This window comes from Salmo salar, chromosome ssa12, assembly GCF_905237065.1.
Source record: "Salmo salar chromosome ssa12, Ssal_v3.1, whole genome shotgun sequence".
NCBI lineage: Eukaryota > Metazoa > Chordata > Actinopteri > Salmoniformes > Salmonidae > Salmo > Salmo salar.
In genome coordinates, this window is record NC_059453.1 from 30,267,974 (window position 1) to 30,286,945 (window position 18,972).

Here is an 18,972-nt window from a genome sequence, read left to right on the forward strand (position 1 = left end):
TTCTTTGGTATATGTTTCCCCTTTCATCTGTGTCTGGTGTTAGCTAGTTATTGGCTAGCTAGGTCTTCAGTCAGCATAGAACAAAAGGGGTAAGGGTTGTTCAAAACTCTGACGCAGCTGTCAAGTCAAGTTGTTAGCCTTGAGATAAAAAGTACTTTTCAGAATGACTGTTTGGGACCTTACCTTATCCCTCAAATCCTTAAACTGAGACCAAAAAGCAACAAAAAAAAATCTTATTTGGACTTTGTGGCAGTGAACGCTAGTGGAAGCCCTAAATGATTAGCACTATATAGGTAATCAATAATCAGCCATCCTTAAGTATTCAAACAGAGGTGAATAAACCTGAATAAAGAGTTGGCTTCTTTTGCGCAGGACTACAATTTGATCCCAGAGAACATGCCCAGTTTGTAGGCTTTCTAGGGTGGGGTTTCGAGAGAGCTCGAGCTCTGAATAGTGATTGCCCGTTTGCCTTGCGTCGTACTATTCGAGTAGACGCCGACTCCGCACGGAGGAATTGCCTAGACTGCATGGTGCAAAACCATTTAATATATTTACTTATTTTTAGGGACCGGCTGTATGATTAAGCTACAATCTTCAATGAGTAAGCATATCCCAGTAAGTGTAAATTTTCATAACTATATTTTTGTTACATTGTAGCGACTCGTGTTGTAATTCTGTATCAACTGGTCTTAAATTTTTCAAATGTTAAATATCGGGCCTCTTCGACAAATGCTATGTTGTCTTTGTGAAATTGATACATGTGAGTTTTTCCTGTGATTAACGGTATGTCAAAGGTGTATGCGAAATTAAATGGGCTTTGCCGTTAGATTTACATTTTATTCGAGTAAAACGAGGTGGTGGGTTGCCTTTGGAGCGCCTTTGAGAAGCATTTGACGTAGCTATTACCGTCGTATAAAATTTACGCATTTTTCTTATGAACTTGTCAGCAATATCATTGACAGTTTCTATAATCATTCTTACCGTAATTAACTGTAGTTTACTTAAACGAGGCGCTAAATATCTCACTATTAAAAAATGTGTTTCTGTATCTCAATGGACATTTTACAAGTGCTCGGCTATGAGGCCTCTATACCGGTGATGGCGCCGAGTCTGCCCTCACAAAGGACAGTTTTATAGAAATCCTCTTTTATCATACTTATGTAAATTTCGGTTTGTTTGGGTTTTGTCGTTGGACAGACGTCTAGGTTTGACGTCATTGTATTGTCTCTTAATTCAAGGTCCAATTTGGCTTTAATGTTCAGAACAAAACATTATTTTCCAGACGGAAAAAAATCGGATTAACTATCCATATTTCAAGCTTCTTAGACAGTATTTGGAGCACCAGCCAGAGAAAAACATATACAATGCTTAGGGCTAAGGGAGTTATACATGGCTTGTGTCAAAAATAGCTTTGCTGAAATTCTAAAATCTTTCCTTCTGTCAACGAGGCATATAGTAGGCCTAATATGTAGATATTACTGCTTTTTGTATGCATTTCTAAAGAATATGTAGAGTTGAACAGCGACCTACTGTAGGCCTTAGTAAGCTACATCCATCCTTCACACATTGGCAGTCGTGTTAGACCTATGGTTAGACTAGATCTGGGCTGAAAGAGAGCAGCAGTTATGTGTTTCCATAACCTTTTCTTTTTCAATTGTTTTAGCCATTTCCCCCTTGAGTTTAGAGGCCTTATATCTTACTCCCTCCCCCTCTTTTCTCTTGCAGCAGTTCTGTGGTGTTCTGGGTCACACATTTATGGAGTTTCTGAAGGGCAGTGGGGACTACTGCCAGGCACAGCACGCAGCTGCCTATGCAGACGAGTGAACAGCAGAACTCACCTCCTCTCCGAACACATTGGACCCACAGGAGGAGGATCTGAAACGTTGGCAGGATCAGGACACCTCCTAACCTACCAGCAGAACGAGCCTGGATGGGGTAACTCTACCTGCTGCACACTGCCCTCGTTGGCTTCCGCCTGGTCAGAATCAAGGGGGAACCTGTCTTGTTTCCCAAAGGAGAAGGGGTTTGATTTTGGTTGTCCACACCCTTTTTTCTGCCAAATCCGACCTCCTTTCGCTCCATAGCCTTCTTTAGCCCACTGGTCACGGTGTATTTTTATTGCGGGAATATAGTTTGACATTTTGTTGATATTCCCTCTAAATAAGTGTTTTTGTTAGATTGTTTTGTGGGAGATCTCGTTTTTTCGTCTGTCACCATGGCGCGTATGAACCGACCTGCCCCTGTGGAGATCACCTACAAAAACATGAGGTTCCTCATTACCCACAATCCAACCAATGCCACCTTGAATAAATTCATTGAGGTGAGCCCTCACATCATTAACACCGTGACGATATCAGAAATTAATTTTGTTATAAAACGTAATGAATGTTCTGGATTCTCATAGGTAGTCCCTCTCTTCCATAGTATAAAGGGTCTGTTTAGAAAATATACATGTTTTCCCTGTGTAGTATGTCAAATGTACAATGGAATATGTTGCAGATCATATGAAAATAAAAGTACATTCTTCTACAGGAACTGAAGAAGTATGGAGTGACCACCGTTGTGAGAGTATGTGAGGCCACCTATGATTCCACCTTGGTGGGGAAAGAGGGAATACAGGTTCTGGTAAGCTTCAACATCACTTATTTACTACCATCTTTGTTTTGGTTTCTGAGAAAGAGGGCAGATGAACTAATTTCCCCCTCCTCCACCAATAGGATTGGGCGTTTGATGATGGAGCTCCCCCCTCTAACCAGATTGTTGATGATTGGTTGAACCTCCTGAAGACGAAGTTTAGGGAGGAGCCTGGTTGCTGCATTGCTGTCCACTGTGTAGCTGGCCTGGGGAGGTAAACTAGTGTTCTTATTTCCCTCTTAGTATAGAAACACTTATAATCCTGTAACAAGGATTTTTAAACATGTAATAAGTATTTATATTCAGAATTGTGTTAGATTGATGATGCTAGTTCTTTGGTAAGAATGCCAAAAAACAATTAGCCATGATACACAGTATTAAAAAGTCCCATAGTACCCTAACCCTAACTGCCTTTTGTCAACTTTTCTTCTGAGTATTTCCAAAGTTTTTGTTATGTTATACTCCTAGAGCCCCTGTCATGGTTGCCCTGGCTTTGATTGAATGTGGGATGAAGTATGAAGATGCTGTCCAGTTCATCCGGCAGTAAGTCTGATGCAAATACACTTATGTAGATCTCTATATACTGTAGCTGCAGCATTTTAAAATGGAGGCTAAAACGCATTGTTTTGAAAGAATTGGACTGAGCTGCAATTGAGAAGTTGAAATTGCATTATGTACCTTAACCCTTAGTACAGTGTAAGTACATTGTAACAGTGGGTAATTTCATTCAAAAAGGGAGGCTAGTCTATAAAACCCACTGTTTTAAATTAATATCACTGACCTGCAATTTAGATAATGTGAAATGACAATGTATTTTCTCTCGTAACAGGAAGCGTCGTGGAGCGTTCAACAGCAAGCAGCTTTTCTACCTGGAGAAGTATCGTCCAAAGATGCGCCTGCGCTTCAAAGACTCCAACGGCCACCGCAACAACTGCTGCATCCAGTAGTAAAACTAACTCCTAGTCCATGCCAACAATGCCCCTATAAAATACATTCATTTCTTTATCTTATCTACCTGGCAGGCTTGTTTTTTTCTTAGTAAATCCATTGTGTTGAAGTATTTCCATTGGAAATTCATTCTCAAATAATTAAAGTTTTCCCTTCTCAATTAAAAAGTGTCAATAAAGAGGTTAGTTTGTGAACAAGTGACAGTGAGTGAGTGTTCTCTATGTGTGTCCTTAGAATTGGAAAGGAGCACAGCCAGTGAAGTAATTTTGTGAACCTCCAGATGTTGGTTTATACATGTTGAACACATCCCAAGGTTTTAATTGGCAAGGGTGCTTATTACTTTAAAAATATATTTTAAAAAGTACTGTAACGATGATTTAACATGAGTAGTTAGGTATCCCTTAAAATTTTATGATTCAGTTCAATACTGAATAGAAAGATGTATGCCTTCCTCCACATGGTTAAAACTTGAAATGCCTTACAATTAAAATGGAACAAAAAGGCAATCGAGTGGGTTTGTCATCCACTACATTAGAAAAGGTCTCATTTTTTTACTTGGAACAAAAGAATGTTGCCTTTGTCTTGTGCAGGACGTCTACACACTTAAGTCCTTTCAGTAACTATTTTTAATATGAAATGCTTAATTGTTGCAATATTTGTTTATTGAAAGTCTGGGACCTTTTTATTTTTTTATTTTCTCTTATCAAACCTTGTTGATTAATTACTGCCATGTCTGAAATGTGATTTGTGTTTTTCGCTTTGAAACTGGACTTCAATGTCTGCGATATTTTGTATGCCTTTTTATTTTGATGTGCGTAACTTAATACTTGGATACTTGATGATTTATGTATTTGAAAATGTGTATTGTTAGGTTGGCTATTTATACTATCAATGGATGTGTGTTTTAGTACCGTGAGCGACAAATTGTAACTGTTCACCAACTTGTGAGAGTACATTAAAATGATACACTGAACTTGGTTTTGAATGGCATTTAATGCACTTTGATATCCTATTGAACTCCCATTAGTGAAGGCCTATAATGCCTATAATACATTGGCCTTGTTTGGTTTAATGGATTGTCCCAGTGAGCTTGTTCTGCCTGTAGTACCAGCATTGGCACTAACAAAGAGTCAGATCTGTCTATGGGACTGCTGATTGGAACTGTGGCAGAGAAAGAGGAAGTTTACATACTGTTTCATAGAAGATCATGAGAAACCAATTCAGCTAATGAAATAATTATGCCAGAATATCCCAAAAAAACAAGCCGTGCAGAGTCATGGGAGAGGTTTTCCCACAGGAAACGGCTTGAAACTGATAATGTAAGTTTAATACATTTAGTGACACATGCTATAATTAAGGTATACATAACTGCATTTGGTTTAAATGAGAAGCGTGGGCTCAATTACAGGTGAGTAATTTACTGATTCAACCCTCCCCTACCCTGTTACATGTCCCTCAAGGCATACTTAATAACAAGAATCTTCTTCTGCGTAGGGAAACTACAGTCTAATGCACAAAGACAAACAGCATTTTCAGCAAATGAATCAAATCCATTTGTGGAGATATTTTGTTAAATGGCTGTTGGTTACACCCTGGATCTGGTGACAGTCAAGGTTGTTAGTGTCACCTTGTGGCTATAGTTGTACCCACAGGCCATCCAGTCTGTAGAACTCAGCATGCCTCAGAAAATGTCTCTTTAAGGCCTACTGGAGATGTGTGAAATTAGCTGAAAAACATGTTGCTGGATTTTCGTTGTAGTCGTTCATACAAAACATGCAAGACTTTATCAAAATGTGTTTATTTTCTCTTTTGTACAACCTTTGATGTCACCTCCTCCGACCTTTATAATAAATAAGAATGGCATATACAATTTCTACATATGTCTTCAAACAACACTGCCGTCCTAGTTCTCCCATCACAAAAACAGTCATCATGACAAAGAAAATCCTACATCAGGAAGAGAAAGCATAGGGGATGGTGAGTGAATATGCAACAAAGATACTTGCAAACAAATGAAAGTCATTGAACCAACAGTATACCGGTAATTTGTATGAAAGTTCGGTATTGACACAAATACATAAACATACAGAATTCTGTGAATTAAAAAAGGTTGGTACATTGTCGCTTAAAGCACAGTTAGTCTGGTCTGTTTTGGTTTTAACTTGGTTCATATTTAACAAAACACCAAGCCTACAGTACCCAATAAAATCACAATTAGTTTGCCCAAAAAATGTAATGGTCTTTTTATATCACAGTGCAAAGATGGCAAAAGCTAGAGCTGAGGTAAAAAAAAAAGGGATAGGGGTGTTCCAAGAGCTAAGGAGTACTGAAACAATAAAACAAAATACAAACAAACAGTCAAAACACATCAAACAAAGTCATGTTTCTTCCACAGGGTTGGGGGTACATTTTCATCTAATTTCAATTTGAATTCATTCAAATCAGGAAATTAACTGAAATTCCAGTTCAATTCCATTTCCTGCTTTTCAATGGAAACATTTTTGAATTAGAATTTCAGTTTACTTCCTGAATTGACGGAAATGAAATGGAATTGACCCCAACCCTGATCTTCCGTGGCGCGTTAGTTAGTTCCTCCATTAGTCTCTCAATAGTTTGGCCCCTGTGGCCCCTAAGTTCAGGGACCCGTTGGGTCTCCGACTCACATCTTATTCCTCATTTGGCCCTTTCATGCTGGAATCTTTTGCCGATATCGGTGACGCCACCATAGGAAGGATGCACTGTGACGACTCGCAGTAGCCATTGAGGCCAGGACGACCAGGAGGCCCTGGAACGCCGGGAATACCGGGAACGCCGCGTGGCCCTCTCTCGCCATCGCGGCCGTCTGTGCCATAGGCGGCTCTACCGTGATCACCTGTGGATAGAGTGGTCAGTTGAGATTTGTACATGAATGTGGAACTACTAAATAGCTAGCGAACCATGTTATAGCTGAGCATATAGAGACTTGGCGCATATTGGGTTAGCACAGTGTTTATGGCTATAGCCTTCATTATTATGGTATGGGCATGTAGCCTTATAATACTCTTGTGACTGATATCTTTACCTGGTAGACCGGGTGCTCCAGGTGCTCCTTTATCCCCTCTCGCTGTGGGTCCTCTGTCTCCTCTGTCGCCCGTGTCACCTACGCAGAACGTATACATTATCATCAATTAAAGTAACGTTTAGTGATGCAGGATGGCTGTAGTGAACTTCACTTGTGATTGCACAAACAATCCTAATTATTCAAATGGAGATCACTTATACTACTGCTACCAGCCTGCTTCAACCAACTTGTCATTGTCTTAACAAACTAGGCCATAATATTACATTTAGGATATATTTCCACCATCTTCAGAGACCCAGGACCTCACCTTTGGGCCCTTTGCGACCCAGTAGCCCTGGAGGTCCTTTGAGACCTGGCAGTCCTCTGGCCCCGTCCAGTCCTGGGTAGCCGTTCTCTCCGGAGGGGCCTGCAGGACCAGGGGGGCCAGGGGGACCTGGCAGTCCAGAGATTCCTGCCTCAGGCCTCCTCAGGCTGGCTGCTAGCTGGGCTAGCTGCTCTGTGGCACAGGAAGGGAAAAGGATGGGGGGGTCAGTTCAATGAAACCTATGGACCTGCCTTATCAAATGTGATGGGTTCAGTAATGGTCAATATCAAATGGATAAGAGTTTGATATGAAAATGATCATGACTTACCTTGCATTACCCTCATGCAAACTTGTGTGATGTGTGTATCGCTTGGTTTTTTCCCCTGGGAAAACAGGTGGTTGTTGAGAGAATTGTGGTGTTAACCGGTAACTAATGCTATTCATAGCTAGCTACACAGGCTTTTTTTTCATGAAATGTCTTAACCCATGGACATACTTAAAGAGATTCACTGGTAAACTCTTTAGCCAGTAGTTCTGAATGTAGCGCTCATGGGCCAAAAGTGGTCCACGAAAATTGCCTATTGTGTCACATATGTGCAGATATGTGCAACACGTCAATGATCTCTCTCTCGCTCTGCTGTGTGTGCCTCTTACTAGCTGTCACTCAAATGGAGAGGGGCTGAAGCTCATTGGCTAGAACTCAAATTGCTAGGGGGCTGGCCCACATGGGGGAATATGTAGGGAAAATGGCGCAGCACAGCTTCCAGAAAAACAGTCGCTTTCAAACGAGGGATTTCGTGACTAATTGAGGTAAGACAGTCATTCTCATAGATTATGCATGTATAAACTACACATTGACACATACAGCCCAAAACACATACAGCCCCAAAAATACTTAGTAGACGTCAAAGTTCGGGAGCGTGTCTTTAACACAGGGCAAAGTCATCATGTGAATTCTGCTGTCTCCTCCAGTCTACTCCATATGAGTGCAGTACTAAGAAACATTTCTTTTTGACTCCTGCTCTGTTTCAGGCCCTCAGATCTGGTTAATTGTTAAAGGGCCTACCGCTGGCCCCTGTGTCCCTGGCAGTCCTGGCACCCCTCTGTCTCCCTGCATACCACGTGGTCCAGGTTGGCCCGGCTTGCCCTCTGGGCCTGGTATGCCCCGGCCGCCCTCCGGCCCTTTGTTTCCAGTCTCTCCTGGTCTGCCCGTCTGAAAACAGCGACAGAGCGCGACACAATGGCATTCAGCATTCATTCAAAACAAAAGGTAAAATTGAATTACACAGACTGCACCATTGGGAGGATAGACAATGCTGTCTGTCTAGGTCTAGGATCATGTGTTTCAGGCATGTAGTCCTACAGTGTGCAAGGCTTTCTTTTGACATGGCACAAACACTGTGAAGTGATTCAGTAATGAGAAATGATGACGCTCACTTGTACGTGACCTCTAGCATTAGACAGCGGTATAAAGTTGTGGGATCTAATCATGATGAGTCCTCCATGATTTTGGGACGAACAGGTATCACATTATGTGTACTGGACATAATTGGCCTAGTCCATGTCAACAGAGAGCTGTAGCAGTAAGCAGTGCTATAAACTGGACTCACCGATCCTTTCTCTCCTGGCTCCCCTTCGTCACCCTATAATAAAACAGAATCAGTACTCTTTTACTTTAAAAAACAAATGTTGGGCACAGCAACGTTTTTTCTTTATGTATTTACTCACAAAGTCCCCTCTGTCTCCCGCTGTGCCCTCTGAACCTGCTTCTCCCTAAATCAACGAGTAGAAATGTCTTTGTTAGAGAAAACACATGTCTTACAGGATCATTAACATGTATCCATCCCAAGTAGGCCTTGGTGGGGCCTTCTGTACTATTCTGGTAGCTCCTAGTGCTTGATGTTACTCATTTGAATTCACTCCATTCATCTTCTTCCATAATTTGATGGCTACATAGAATATGGTCACCTCCCTTATGGAGGAATGTACTATTCGGTCAGTTGAGATGGTATTGATAGAACTTACTTGTTCTCCTTGAGCACCGGTCAAACCGACTCCACCCTGGAGAGATAGGAAAATGAACATTATATTTTGCTTTTACACATGTATTTCTGCTTCTGCTTTAGTGGTACCTTTTATATTCCTTACCCTGTCTCCATTCTGTCCAACCAGGCCGGCAGGGCCAGGCAAACCAGGAAGCCCGAGATCCCCTTTACCTCCCTGTAAAAAGGAAATAAATATATATACATACACACACACACACTTAAACTCAAACACAGTGGATTGCCTGTGCAACGCACCCAACCTCCCCCCTTGCCTTCAGCTGACTACATTTGCACCCAAAAATATTTTTAGCTGGAAAAAAAACATGTCTAAACGGGGGTGAGCTGGAAAGGTTATTGGGGACACACTCCATGAGATGTTTTGGAGGTGTGGGTACTGATTGTGGCATACCCTCGGCCGACTGGTTTAAGGAATTCCTGGGAAACAGAGGGTTCTTTCAGGCCTTTTCAGCTTATTTTCCTGGCCTGAATCCTCCTCTCTGAAGAAATACCCCTGGGCCCATGGACCAGTGTAACAGGACTCCATTCATGCCCCCTCATCAGCGGATTACAGTATTACTGCAGTCTGGAGGCTTAAAAAGGGCTGCCACTCTCAATATGAGAGAGCATACGGCTCCACTTGCTTGGAGTGGGTTTGCTCTTAGTCACTGGTATTCAGCTTGGTTGAGCTGAATGGTTACTATGGTAATGACGCCAATGTTAAATTGTATATGTATGGAATGATACCAGATAATAGCAATATACACTGAGTGTACAAAACATTAAGAACACCTTCCTACTATTGAGTTGCACCCCCTGTTTTGCCTTAAGTGAATTTAACAAAGAACATCAAGGGATCATAGCTTCCACCTGGATTCACCTGGTCAGTCTATGTCATGGAAAGAGCAGGTGTTTCTAATGTTTTGTACACTCAGTGCATTGTTTATACTGATGTTATGTCATATATAAATAGCAAAAGACTGTTGGTATGGATGGGGGCGGCTTGTGTTATTTGCACTCTGAGGTGTCGTAGTTCCAGGAAAGGTAGGGCAGGAAAGGCATTGTAATGAAAATAACATATGAGGAAAGTAAGCATAAATAATTACATATACAATTATATCAACATCATTTTAATGGCCACCCTAGTAAATGTTGAGAGACCAGCATCGACTTTGTTCTTGCCACACAGCACATGATCCTAAAAAGGTCATTTATTTCATACTCTTTGTTTTCTTCTTCCTCCTCTTTCACACCATCTTCATCATGTTCTTGTCTTCCTCTTCTTTCCCCATCACAGTAGCATCATAATCCATCACATTGCAAACCACAAAATCCTGTTCTGTATTCCGAATTGAACTGGTGTCACTCCGATATTTCCTTGTCTGCATCTTACCTTACCAATCCTTGCATTTTCTCACAACAAAGTCTGATGACTGGAGCACCACAGGGTTCTGTGCTTGAAGATGCTCAACTCCCTCTAGTCTTCCACCTATTTACTACCCAGGTTACAGATTTCACCAGCATCTTAGCCTACTTCATGTGTATGTTTCAAGTTCATTGGTCAGTTTGATAATCATGGTTCATACCATGATACTTGTATGGATGTCTACGAGAAATTGTCAAAGGCTTTATTTATTGTGGTTCAGGATACATATAATGGGCTTGTTTTGGGGCTATGAGTATGTCAGTTATAATGGTCTGTTGGGCTGTTGACTTACCCTGGGTCCTGGTGCCCCTGCAGGTCCGTCTGGGCCACGCACTCCTCTTTCACCCTACAGCGAAATAAGAGAAGAAGAATAGGAAGTTATAGAGAAGCAATTGTGGCGCAGGTGCAGATTTATTATAGTCTTGTAGTCCAAGACCTTCCCAAATGAATCACATGAAGTTCTGAGCTTGTTGAACAATGCTTATAGAATAATAGAGCAAAGGTTGTGCGTGGCAATAGAGTTCAAATGCTTTGTGCTGATCTTGTTAATTCTATTGTTCAGTTATTTAGCTCACACCTTTAGCCCTAATTCCCTAACCCTAAAACGGTTGCCAAATCACACAGTTCCAGATCATTTATTCAAACTGCTGAAGTTCGTAGACCTTGAAAAGAGTAATCCAACTTGATTGTGTTTTAACATGGATGGCTTTCTCACAGTGAATCACATATAACTATAGAACATACTCACTGGTCCACCTCTTGCTCCGACAGGTCCTACTTCTCCCTGCTCGCCACGTTCCCCCTGTAAACAAAGCAAGTCACCATGAGATCTCTCATGCTACTGGTGCAAGTATGAAAGGGATATTATGTATACTGTATCAAAGTATTTTGTTTCATCACTGTCAATTAATGTGATTTAATTTTTATCAATAGAATTTCTCTTGACTTACTGATTTCCCAGGAGACCCCATTAGTCCTACAGAACCTGGGTCGCCAGAGTTACCCTAGTAACAAAGAGAGGAAAACATAAGATTCCCTATAATAGAGATTAATTTACTGTGTGGTCAATAGCTGATTTTATTCATACATTTAAAATATTCCCCTACCATCTCGCCACTTTGTCCTTTTGGACCATAAGCGCCTGGCAAACCCTATGGCGAGAATCACATCAAAACAAATGAACAACCAAACAAACCCAAACAAATACAAATGTAGAATGGATATGATGAATCAGAGATGCTAGGGGTCAGAGGTCACACTTACAGGAAGTCCTTGGAGCCCAGCATCACCTGGACTGCCAACTTTCCCAGTAATACCCTTAAAAGGATAGAGAAAAAAACAACAGCTTGTCAATCTTACTTATTTCCTGTGTGTACATCCTCATTTAGTCTATGTCTTTGAACAGCAGTTTGAGCTGTACCTTAGATGCTGGCAATCCGGGAATTCCTTCACGTCCATCGGGCCCAGCTAGACCCTGTCCATGGGAGAAAGAACAGGGAAGTTGAGCGTTAACAAAGAAGATTAGCTTCATGGCATGTGTATTGAGTCAGCTGTATGGAGTCCATGAACTCACAGCTCATGCTGTGTGTAACGTCATAGATGTCATAGATGAGATGTTAGTCGATAATAAATCAGATTTAGTAAGGCTGTGGTGTGTACAATACTTACAGGCTCCCCTTTCCCCCCTGGAAGGCCCCTTATTCCTTGTGGCCCTCGGGCCCCCTGCAAAACAACACACAGTGAATAAAAGTCTTTCTACTGTACATTATTTGATAGATAGATAGAGTGCACCTGTATGAATTGACGGCAGGTTTTTTCTTTTGAAAGTGAATGACCATGTGCTCTGTTGTTCTGCAGTGATACTATAACAGTAATAATAATAATGATGATATAACAGTGATAATATATTTGTATGATGGTGTGATGTTTTAGTACTTACTTGACCACCGTTTGGTCCAGTCTCGCCCACTACTCCTCTTTGGCCCACGTCACCCTATAAAAGAAAAACACATTTCTTAAACCAAAATAGTAGAATATAAGTTCAGATGTTACTGTAATGTGAGTAGTGGCAAAGAGGTCATGGTGAAAAAGAGGTGAACGTCACAGTGTTAAAAATAAGACAGGCACTTACTGAGCCACCCTGAATTCCCTGGGGACCGAGATCTCCAAACGTTCCACGTGGTCCCTGTTATCAAACACATTTCAGATGTCAAATATACGTTTTTTTTATGCATTTACTAGTGTGCTCAAACATAAGTTCTGGGATGTTGGGGTTTGGCAGTGCTGAAACAGGCCAAGCTGAAGTAATTTCTACAGCAATATTACACCCGCTGAGGATGGCAGTAATATACAGTACATCGTTCATCTTGGGCATTCATCCTATGATGTCAAGCAATGTGTGACCTCATGACCCTTACCCTGTCACCTTTGAGGCCCATCATGCCTGTTATTCCCCTGGGTCCCCCTTGGCCCTAAAATCACTCAGCAGAGAGATAATAGTGTGTGAGAGATAATAGTGTGTGTGTGTGTGTGAGAGAGAGAGAGAGAGAGAGAGAGAGAGAGAGAAGCCAATTTCAATAAAAAAAATACATGTATCATAGCCACATTGTGAATGACACATTCATATTGATACAGATTTGTGAGAGAAATATTAAAATATTTTACTGGTAGCCCTTGAGCTCCCATCTCGCCCTCTCCTGCCTGGTCTCCTTCTTCTCCCTGTAGAAAACATCAAACAAATGTCACAGTCATTATTATTGACCTTATTGTAGTTGTTGATAATTTATCTGGGTAAAAAGAGGGAGACGTTACCTTGTGTCCTTGCTTTCCAGGCTCACCAGACTCTCCTTTTACCCCTTTGTGGCCCTAAAGAGAAACCATATAATGTTACAAGATACAGCATCAACATCTATAGTATATTAGTATCAATGAGAAACCATAGTATAGTATGAGTATTTGTTATACAGTCACCTTCATGCCTGGGAGGCCAGAATATCCGTTAAGACCTGAAGGACAGGCATTGGGACACTGAAAAACACAAGTAAAGCCTATTTGAGGTCATCTAAGAGCCCACAGGAGGGCTCTGCTGAAAAGTTCCCCATCATCAGCATCAGGGTACACATGCATAGCTGTGGTGCCCTTAAAGGAAACTTGTGAACGCCTTACCAGGTCTTCCCCCTTATACACGCCAGGAAGACCCTGGGGAGAAAAAGAGAAAAACACCATTTTAATGACATTTCTGTGTTTGAAGTTATTGTCGGCGAAACAGGGGCTGGTTGTCATACAGGCTGGTTGTTGCAATGCTCTTAAAAATGTACAGGATGCTGTAAATTGTCTGTCTCCCCTTTGATACTTTTCATGGCACACAGAACCATGCCGCTATTACATCACATGGGACTCACATGTGTTGTCCTACTGTACTAAGGATGACAACACTAATATGGAACTAATTCATCATGAAAATAAATATATTTACCCTGGGCCCTGCAGGTCCGGGAAGCCCAACTGGCCCCTTCCTGCCCTGTGATCCCTGTAAATAATAATAATAATATGTTTACAGGTGAATGAATGCAATAATTTAACAAGTAGAAGTCAATATCGCTGTATTAACTGCAATATAATAAGATATTGAAACAGTTGGATGCCCTGTGTACCTAGCCATCATTTTCTAAATGTTAAAAAGGCAGTACTCACCGGGGTTCCGACTTTGCCAAGCTCGCCCACCAACCCTTGTGCACCAGCTGCTCCCTGTCAGTGAAACAAAAAGGACATGACACAGTCGTAATGTACTGAATTCTCTTGTATTTAAATACATTCTTCCTTATTCAGGTGTGGGGAAAATGGTTAAGTACTCACATCAGTCCCATCAGGTCCCTCGCCCTGTGGTAGACAAAAGAGAATTCAAATCAAATTTTGTGCCGAATACAACAGGTTCACATTAGAGTGAAATGCTTACTTACAAGCCCTTAACCAACAATGCAGTTTTAAGAAAACATTTATAAAATATAACAAAGAATTAAGGAGCAACAATAAAATAACAGTAGTGAGGCTATATACAGGGGGTTCCAGTACAGAGTCAATGTGCAGGGGCACCGGTTAGTCAAGGTAATTGAGGTAATATGTACATGTAGGTAGAGGTAAAGTGACTATGCATGGATAATAAACAGAGAGTAGCAGCAGCGTAAAAATGGGGGGTCGGGTGGGGACAGTGCAAATAGTCCAGGTAGCCATTTGATTAGCTGTTCAAGAGCCTAATGGCTTGGGGGTAGAAGCTGTTAAGAAGCCTTTTTGACCTAGACTTGGAGCTCCGGTACCACTTGCTGTGTTGTAGCAGAGAAAGCGATACTGGAGCGCCAAGTCTAGGTCAAAAAGGCTTCTTAACAGCTTCTACCCCCATTCATGGAGAGACTTGATGGTGTAAAATTGAGGTAAAGTTAAATTTTTCTGTATAAACAAGTTAATCAATGCAGTATCAAGGGTACAGTAATAAAATGTACAATTTTAAACAATGCAGTTTCAATAAATCAGTCCTTATAGTATGTCATACCCTTAAATAGATATTGTATCCTTATAAGTGTCATATCCTAGGTGGGCGTATTTATGTCATATATGATTTCAGGTCAACCAATGGGTGTCTGTGTACAATACTTATAAAGGTGTGTTATGCCGAGTTCACAACATCTCATAATTCCGTAAATACCAGCATACAACTGTGAAAAATCCACTGGCAATTACTAGTGGGAAACTCATCTATCATCCACGTGCTCCGAGTTTGTCACTTGCACCTCTCTGTTGTCATTTGTCAAGAAAAAAGACAGCAAGCATGGCGGCATCTTCAGCAGTTGTTGTTTATGGTAAGAAAAAAATGCAAATTGTTGATAGAAAATGTATTCTGTTCATCTTCCTTTTAATTTAGAAAGTGAACGCAGCTCTAGAAATACTTGTTATGGGCAAAAAAGAACAAAACAATCACAAGCCTTCTAATGAGCCCCATGTTTGATGGTATTTCCCAAAACGTGAATGCACCCAACTTGTATTTATAAATCCACAACTGGTAATTACCACCTTCCCACTTGATTATGAACAAAGCATTAGACCATTTTATGGGTGTGTCCTTTTGTTACATGGTCCTTGAAAGGGAGTAGCCTATTCCAGATTTCCAGTCATTTCAGTGGATGGGTAAGACAAGTCCTTGGAGGGGAGGGTCCCATCCTTATGGTAATGTAATAATCCATTGAAACAAGTGAGGTCGATCCCTTTCCAGATGATGTTCGGTCATTTCTGCACGATTGCCATAGGCTATGTCATAATAGACAATACCCCTACTACATCCCTATTATACATACATTATATTAATACATTTAGTTAACCATGCTTACTTACAATCTCCCCGACTTCCCCAGCCTCTCCGGGTTCACCCTGATAGAGAAGCACACAAGATGGTTGGTGATGACAATAACATGGCAGCGAAACAATCTCAACCTTTCATTGCTTTGGATCATACTGATATTTTCTCATTCATACTCTTCTGACCAGCTCCACACACTGAGTACTGAGAGTGTATATGCATTATATTTCAGTAATATAGATATTAGACCGATAGGAAGGTTATGGATACATTTCATTTCAAATAAAGAAAACATACTTTTGGTCCAGGAGGCCCATCTGGGCCGAGATCTCCAACAGGTCCAGTGGCACCCTATAGAGAAAACAAAGCTTATATCAACCACACAAAAATATGAATGAGTAAACAATATAAAACTTCAATACGTGTCTTATGCCCTCCAGTTAAAGAGCTAATTTCATGGTCTGTTACCCCTTCTTAGTGTGATATTCTATATTTTATTCTTTACAAGTATTCAATGAGACTCCTGGGAAATTACAAAAGGACTGATTGTGAAAATATTCATTAGAAACAATAGGCAATCCATCCATTCCTCCATTCCTGAAATGAATTGATTTGAAATGGAACTGTTCCAACACTGAGTTGCTGACACAGTACACTCTGAGATCACCATTAGTAACAGGGTTGCCTTACTTCAAGGCAATATTACTATAAATCTGATTTCCTTAATTCAATTTGCGTTTGATAAACACAAAGGAAGGTTTGTAATCCAAATCTATAATTTATGAACAAGATTTCGACAAATTATGGAAGGCATCTCAATTGAGACAACTCTTATATTCCACTTTGTATCTAGACGATAATACATTACACAGTATGTGATCAATGCTCTAATTAAACAATGTACTAACTAAACCATTGCATATTTTCATCATTGACCTTTCATGGATTACATGTTTCCTGTACAGTAATTTAGCAATTATAAGACTAAAATGGGGGTGTGTCTTCTCTCACACTGTTTAGCCCCTCCCCTCTTCCACCACTTACATAAACCATAGGTCACTTAATTAGTCTAACTAGTCCTCCGCCAAGCTTGAATCAATGGACTGAAAAGAGAAGACGCTCTGAACTATCCTCTCAAGATCAAGGAACTACTACTACTCTCGAACTAGTCAATAGCTTTGGCAGGCAACAAACAACAGAAATCCGGAATCATTCAAATCAGGACTCCAGTTATGGACAGAGAAACAGAAAAAATGGATGATAGTTGACTACTTGAAGTCAGTGTTATCAAGGTATTTGCTGTTCCTTAAAATATGATCACTATTCACTAAACAAAAGAGAATAGGGAGCTACCCAGCCAAAACTAGTGCATACCTCAACACACCTGGACACTACCAACTCTGCCAGACACACAGCAGTCAGCAGTTCATCTGATAAGCCATTCTGTATTCAGCATTATCGCCCAAACAGACAGCACACACACTGTGGCCCTTCTGTTCCACCTTTCCCAGCATACAGTTCTTTCCTATCAGCCATCACTGGGCGGCCGAATCCCCTGCACCCCCCGACTCACACAAAAATACCTCTGTTTCTGTTTCAGTCAGGAAGCTATTTGAAGCATTCTCCTCTCTCCCCTAAATACCCAGGTTGATGTATTCCACTGATTCTCTCCCCCCCAAACCTTTTGCTCAGGAGCCAATATAAACGACTCACACAGCAGTAGTACCACAGATTTTCAGTCCCTTGAGTTTCAGAAGTTACAGATGTTCAGTAGACTCAGTGGAGTCTGTTATCTGATTTTGTACTAAGGTTTCCTGCTTGGGGAGTATGAATAATAAACTGTTGTAAATGTGTGTATTCTGTGTAACTTACGTCTGCCCCTGGTAGGCCGGCTGTTCCGGGAGTTCCTGGTTTGCCGTCTTCCCCATCAGGACCCTGGGAACAGAGTGACCATTTCAATACCATGCTAAAATGTATTAACCATTTATTGGTAGGTTATGGCAAAGGAAATGATAGTCCACTCACAGGGCCGCCTTCTATGAAGTTATCGTCCCCTCTGTCTCCCTGAAATGAAAGAGGAAAAAAGGAATGTTTATTTAATAACCATGTAAAACTCCACTATAGGTTGAAAATGACAGAAAAACACAATTAATGTTGGTCTGTACCAGGTGAGGTGCTGTTCAACAGATAAGTCTGAAGCCTGAAATGACACAAATAAACAATAAAATATGAAATCAAAAGATATCTCACATCAATGCCGTCGACTCCAGGCACGCCTGCTATACCAGGGGGTCCTGCGGGGCCTCTGGGACCGACCGGGCCCCTCTGTAGATAAATGCACAAAATCGTTTAAAGAGCCTCTACTGAAATGTATCTCCAAATCATGGCTGATGGCAGTGCTTTGGTCACCTCACACAAAGAGCTCCATTGTGTGAAATTACTCTTTTTGTGGGGAGAAAGGTCAAGAAAAGAAAACCACAAGCCTTTATCCACTATACAAGGGACCACTCTATGTAACTACATAAGTTGAGAATATTTTTGTTGAGATTCCAACCTATTGGATCCATATGTCAGCACAGGCAGCTGTTATGTTATTTGCCCTACACACACACCTCTAAATCATGCAGCTATTTACAAAAGAAAGAAATAGTCCACTGATCAATAGGCATATTATGGTAATGTATTTGTAAACTATATGATTCAACGAATCTGTAAATGCATAGAAGGTGTGTTTCAAAACATTTGGGAGTCTGAGCATCCCATCCCAGCCTATCCCATCCATGGGAAATTATATCCCAATAACACAGGACAATATAATCTCAAGAAAAGCAGTCATACATGCCTGTCATACAAACCAGTTATACATTGTGGCTGGCAAACAAATCGGTGTGAACCATTGGAGAAGAAAATAACCGTAATTTGTGATTTACCTGAGCGGAGCAAATTAGGACGATTTGCAATAAAATCACCAGCAATGACTCCCGATATATCCTGGCGCGAGCCATGGTCTTCCTAAAGACACAGAAGACGCAAAACGTCCCTTTTACCGGATTAGTTGGGATTTACGGACCACCTGTCAATATTCCCCAACTGAACCTCACAGTAGACTGAAAGGTACCATGTACTATTAAAATGCATGTTTATTCATGATGGACTGGAGAGCTGGTAAGTGGTTGGAGGAGAGATGGAAGGTGCGCGCAAGGGGAGGGG

The 18,972-nt window shown here is 41.1% G+C and overlaps 2 protein-coding genes across 2 annotated transcripts; one reads left to right on the forward strand and one right to left on the reverse strand.

Annotated features, from left to right (window-relative positions):
• Positions 1-504: 504 nt before the first annotated feature.
• On the forward strand, positions 505-4,555 carry tp4a1 (tyrosine phosphatase type IVA 1). Its single transcript, NM_001165365.1, is given in 6 exon segments — positions 505-615; positions 1,726-2,320; positions 2,533-2,625; positions 2,718-2,848; positions 3,103-3,177; positions 3,464-4,555. Coding segments are annotated over 5 exon segments (522 nt in total). The 5' UTR covers positions 505-615; positions 1,726-2,215; the 3' UTR covers positions 3,582-4,555.
• Positions 4,556-5,363: 808 nt separating this feature from the next.
• On the reverse strand, positions 5,364-18,972 carry LOC106564737 (collagen alpha-1(IX) chain). The gene is made up of 32 exons (XM_014131047.2): positions 18,693-18,972; positions 18,013-18,087; positions 17,788-17,826; positions 17,635-17,697; positions 16,060-16,113; positions 15,798-15,833; positions 14,271-14,294; positions 14,109-14,162; positions 13,891-13,944; positions 13,581-13,613; positions 13,386-13,442; positions 13,227-13,280; positions 13,080-13,133; positions 12,833-12,886; positions 12,547-12,600; positions 12,355-12,408; positions 12,084-12,137; positions 11,836-11,889; positions 11,679-11,732; positions 11,522-11,566; positions 11,366-11,419; positions 11,164-11,217; positions 10,708-10,761; positions 9,096-9,167; positions 8,973-9,008; positions 8,676-8,720; positions 8,558-8,590; positions 8,014-8,160; positions 7,276-7,330; positions 6,951-7,139; positions 6,644-6,721; positions 5,364-6,454 (listed from the first exon to the last, which is right to left on the reverse strand). The coding sequence occupies exons 1-32, from the start codon at positions 18,765-18,767 to the stop codon at positions 6,249-6,251; spliced, it is 2,064 nt and encodes a 687-aa protein (XP_013986522.1). The 5' UTR covers positions 18,768-18,972; the 3' UTR covers positions 5,364-6,248.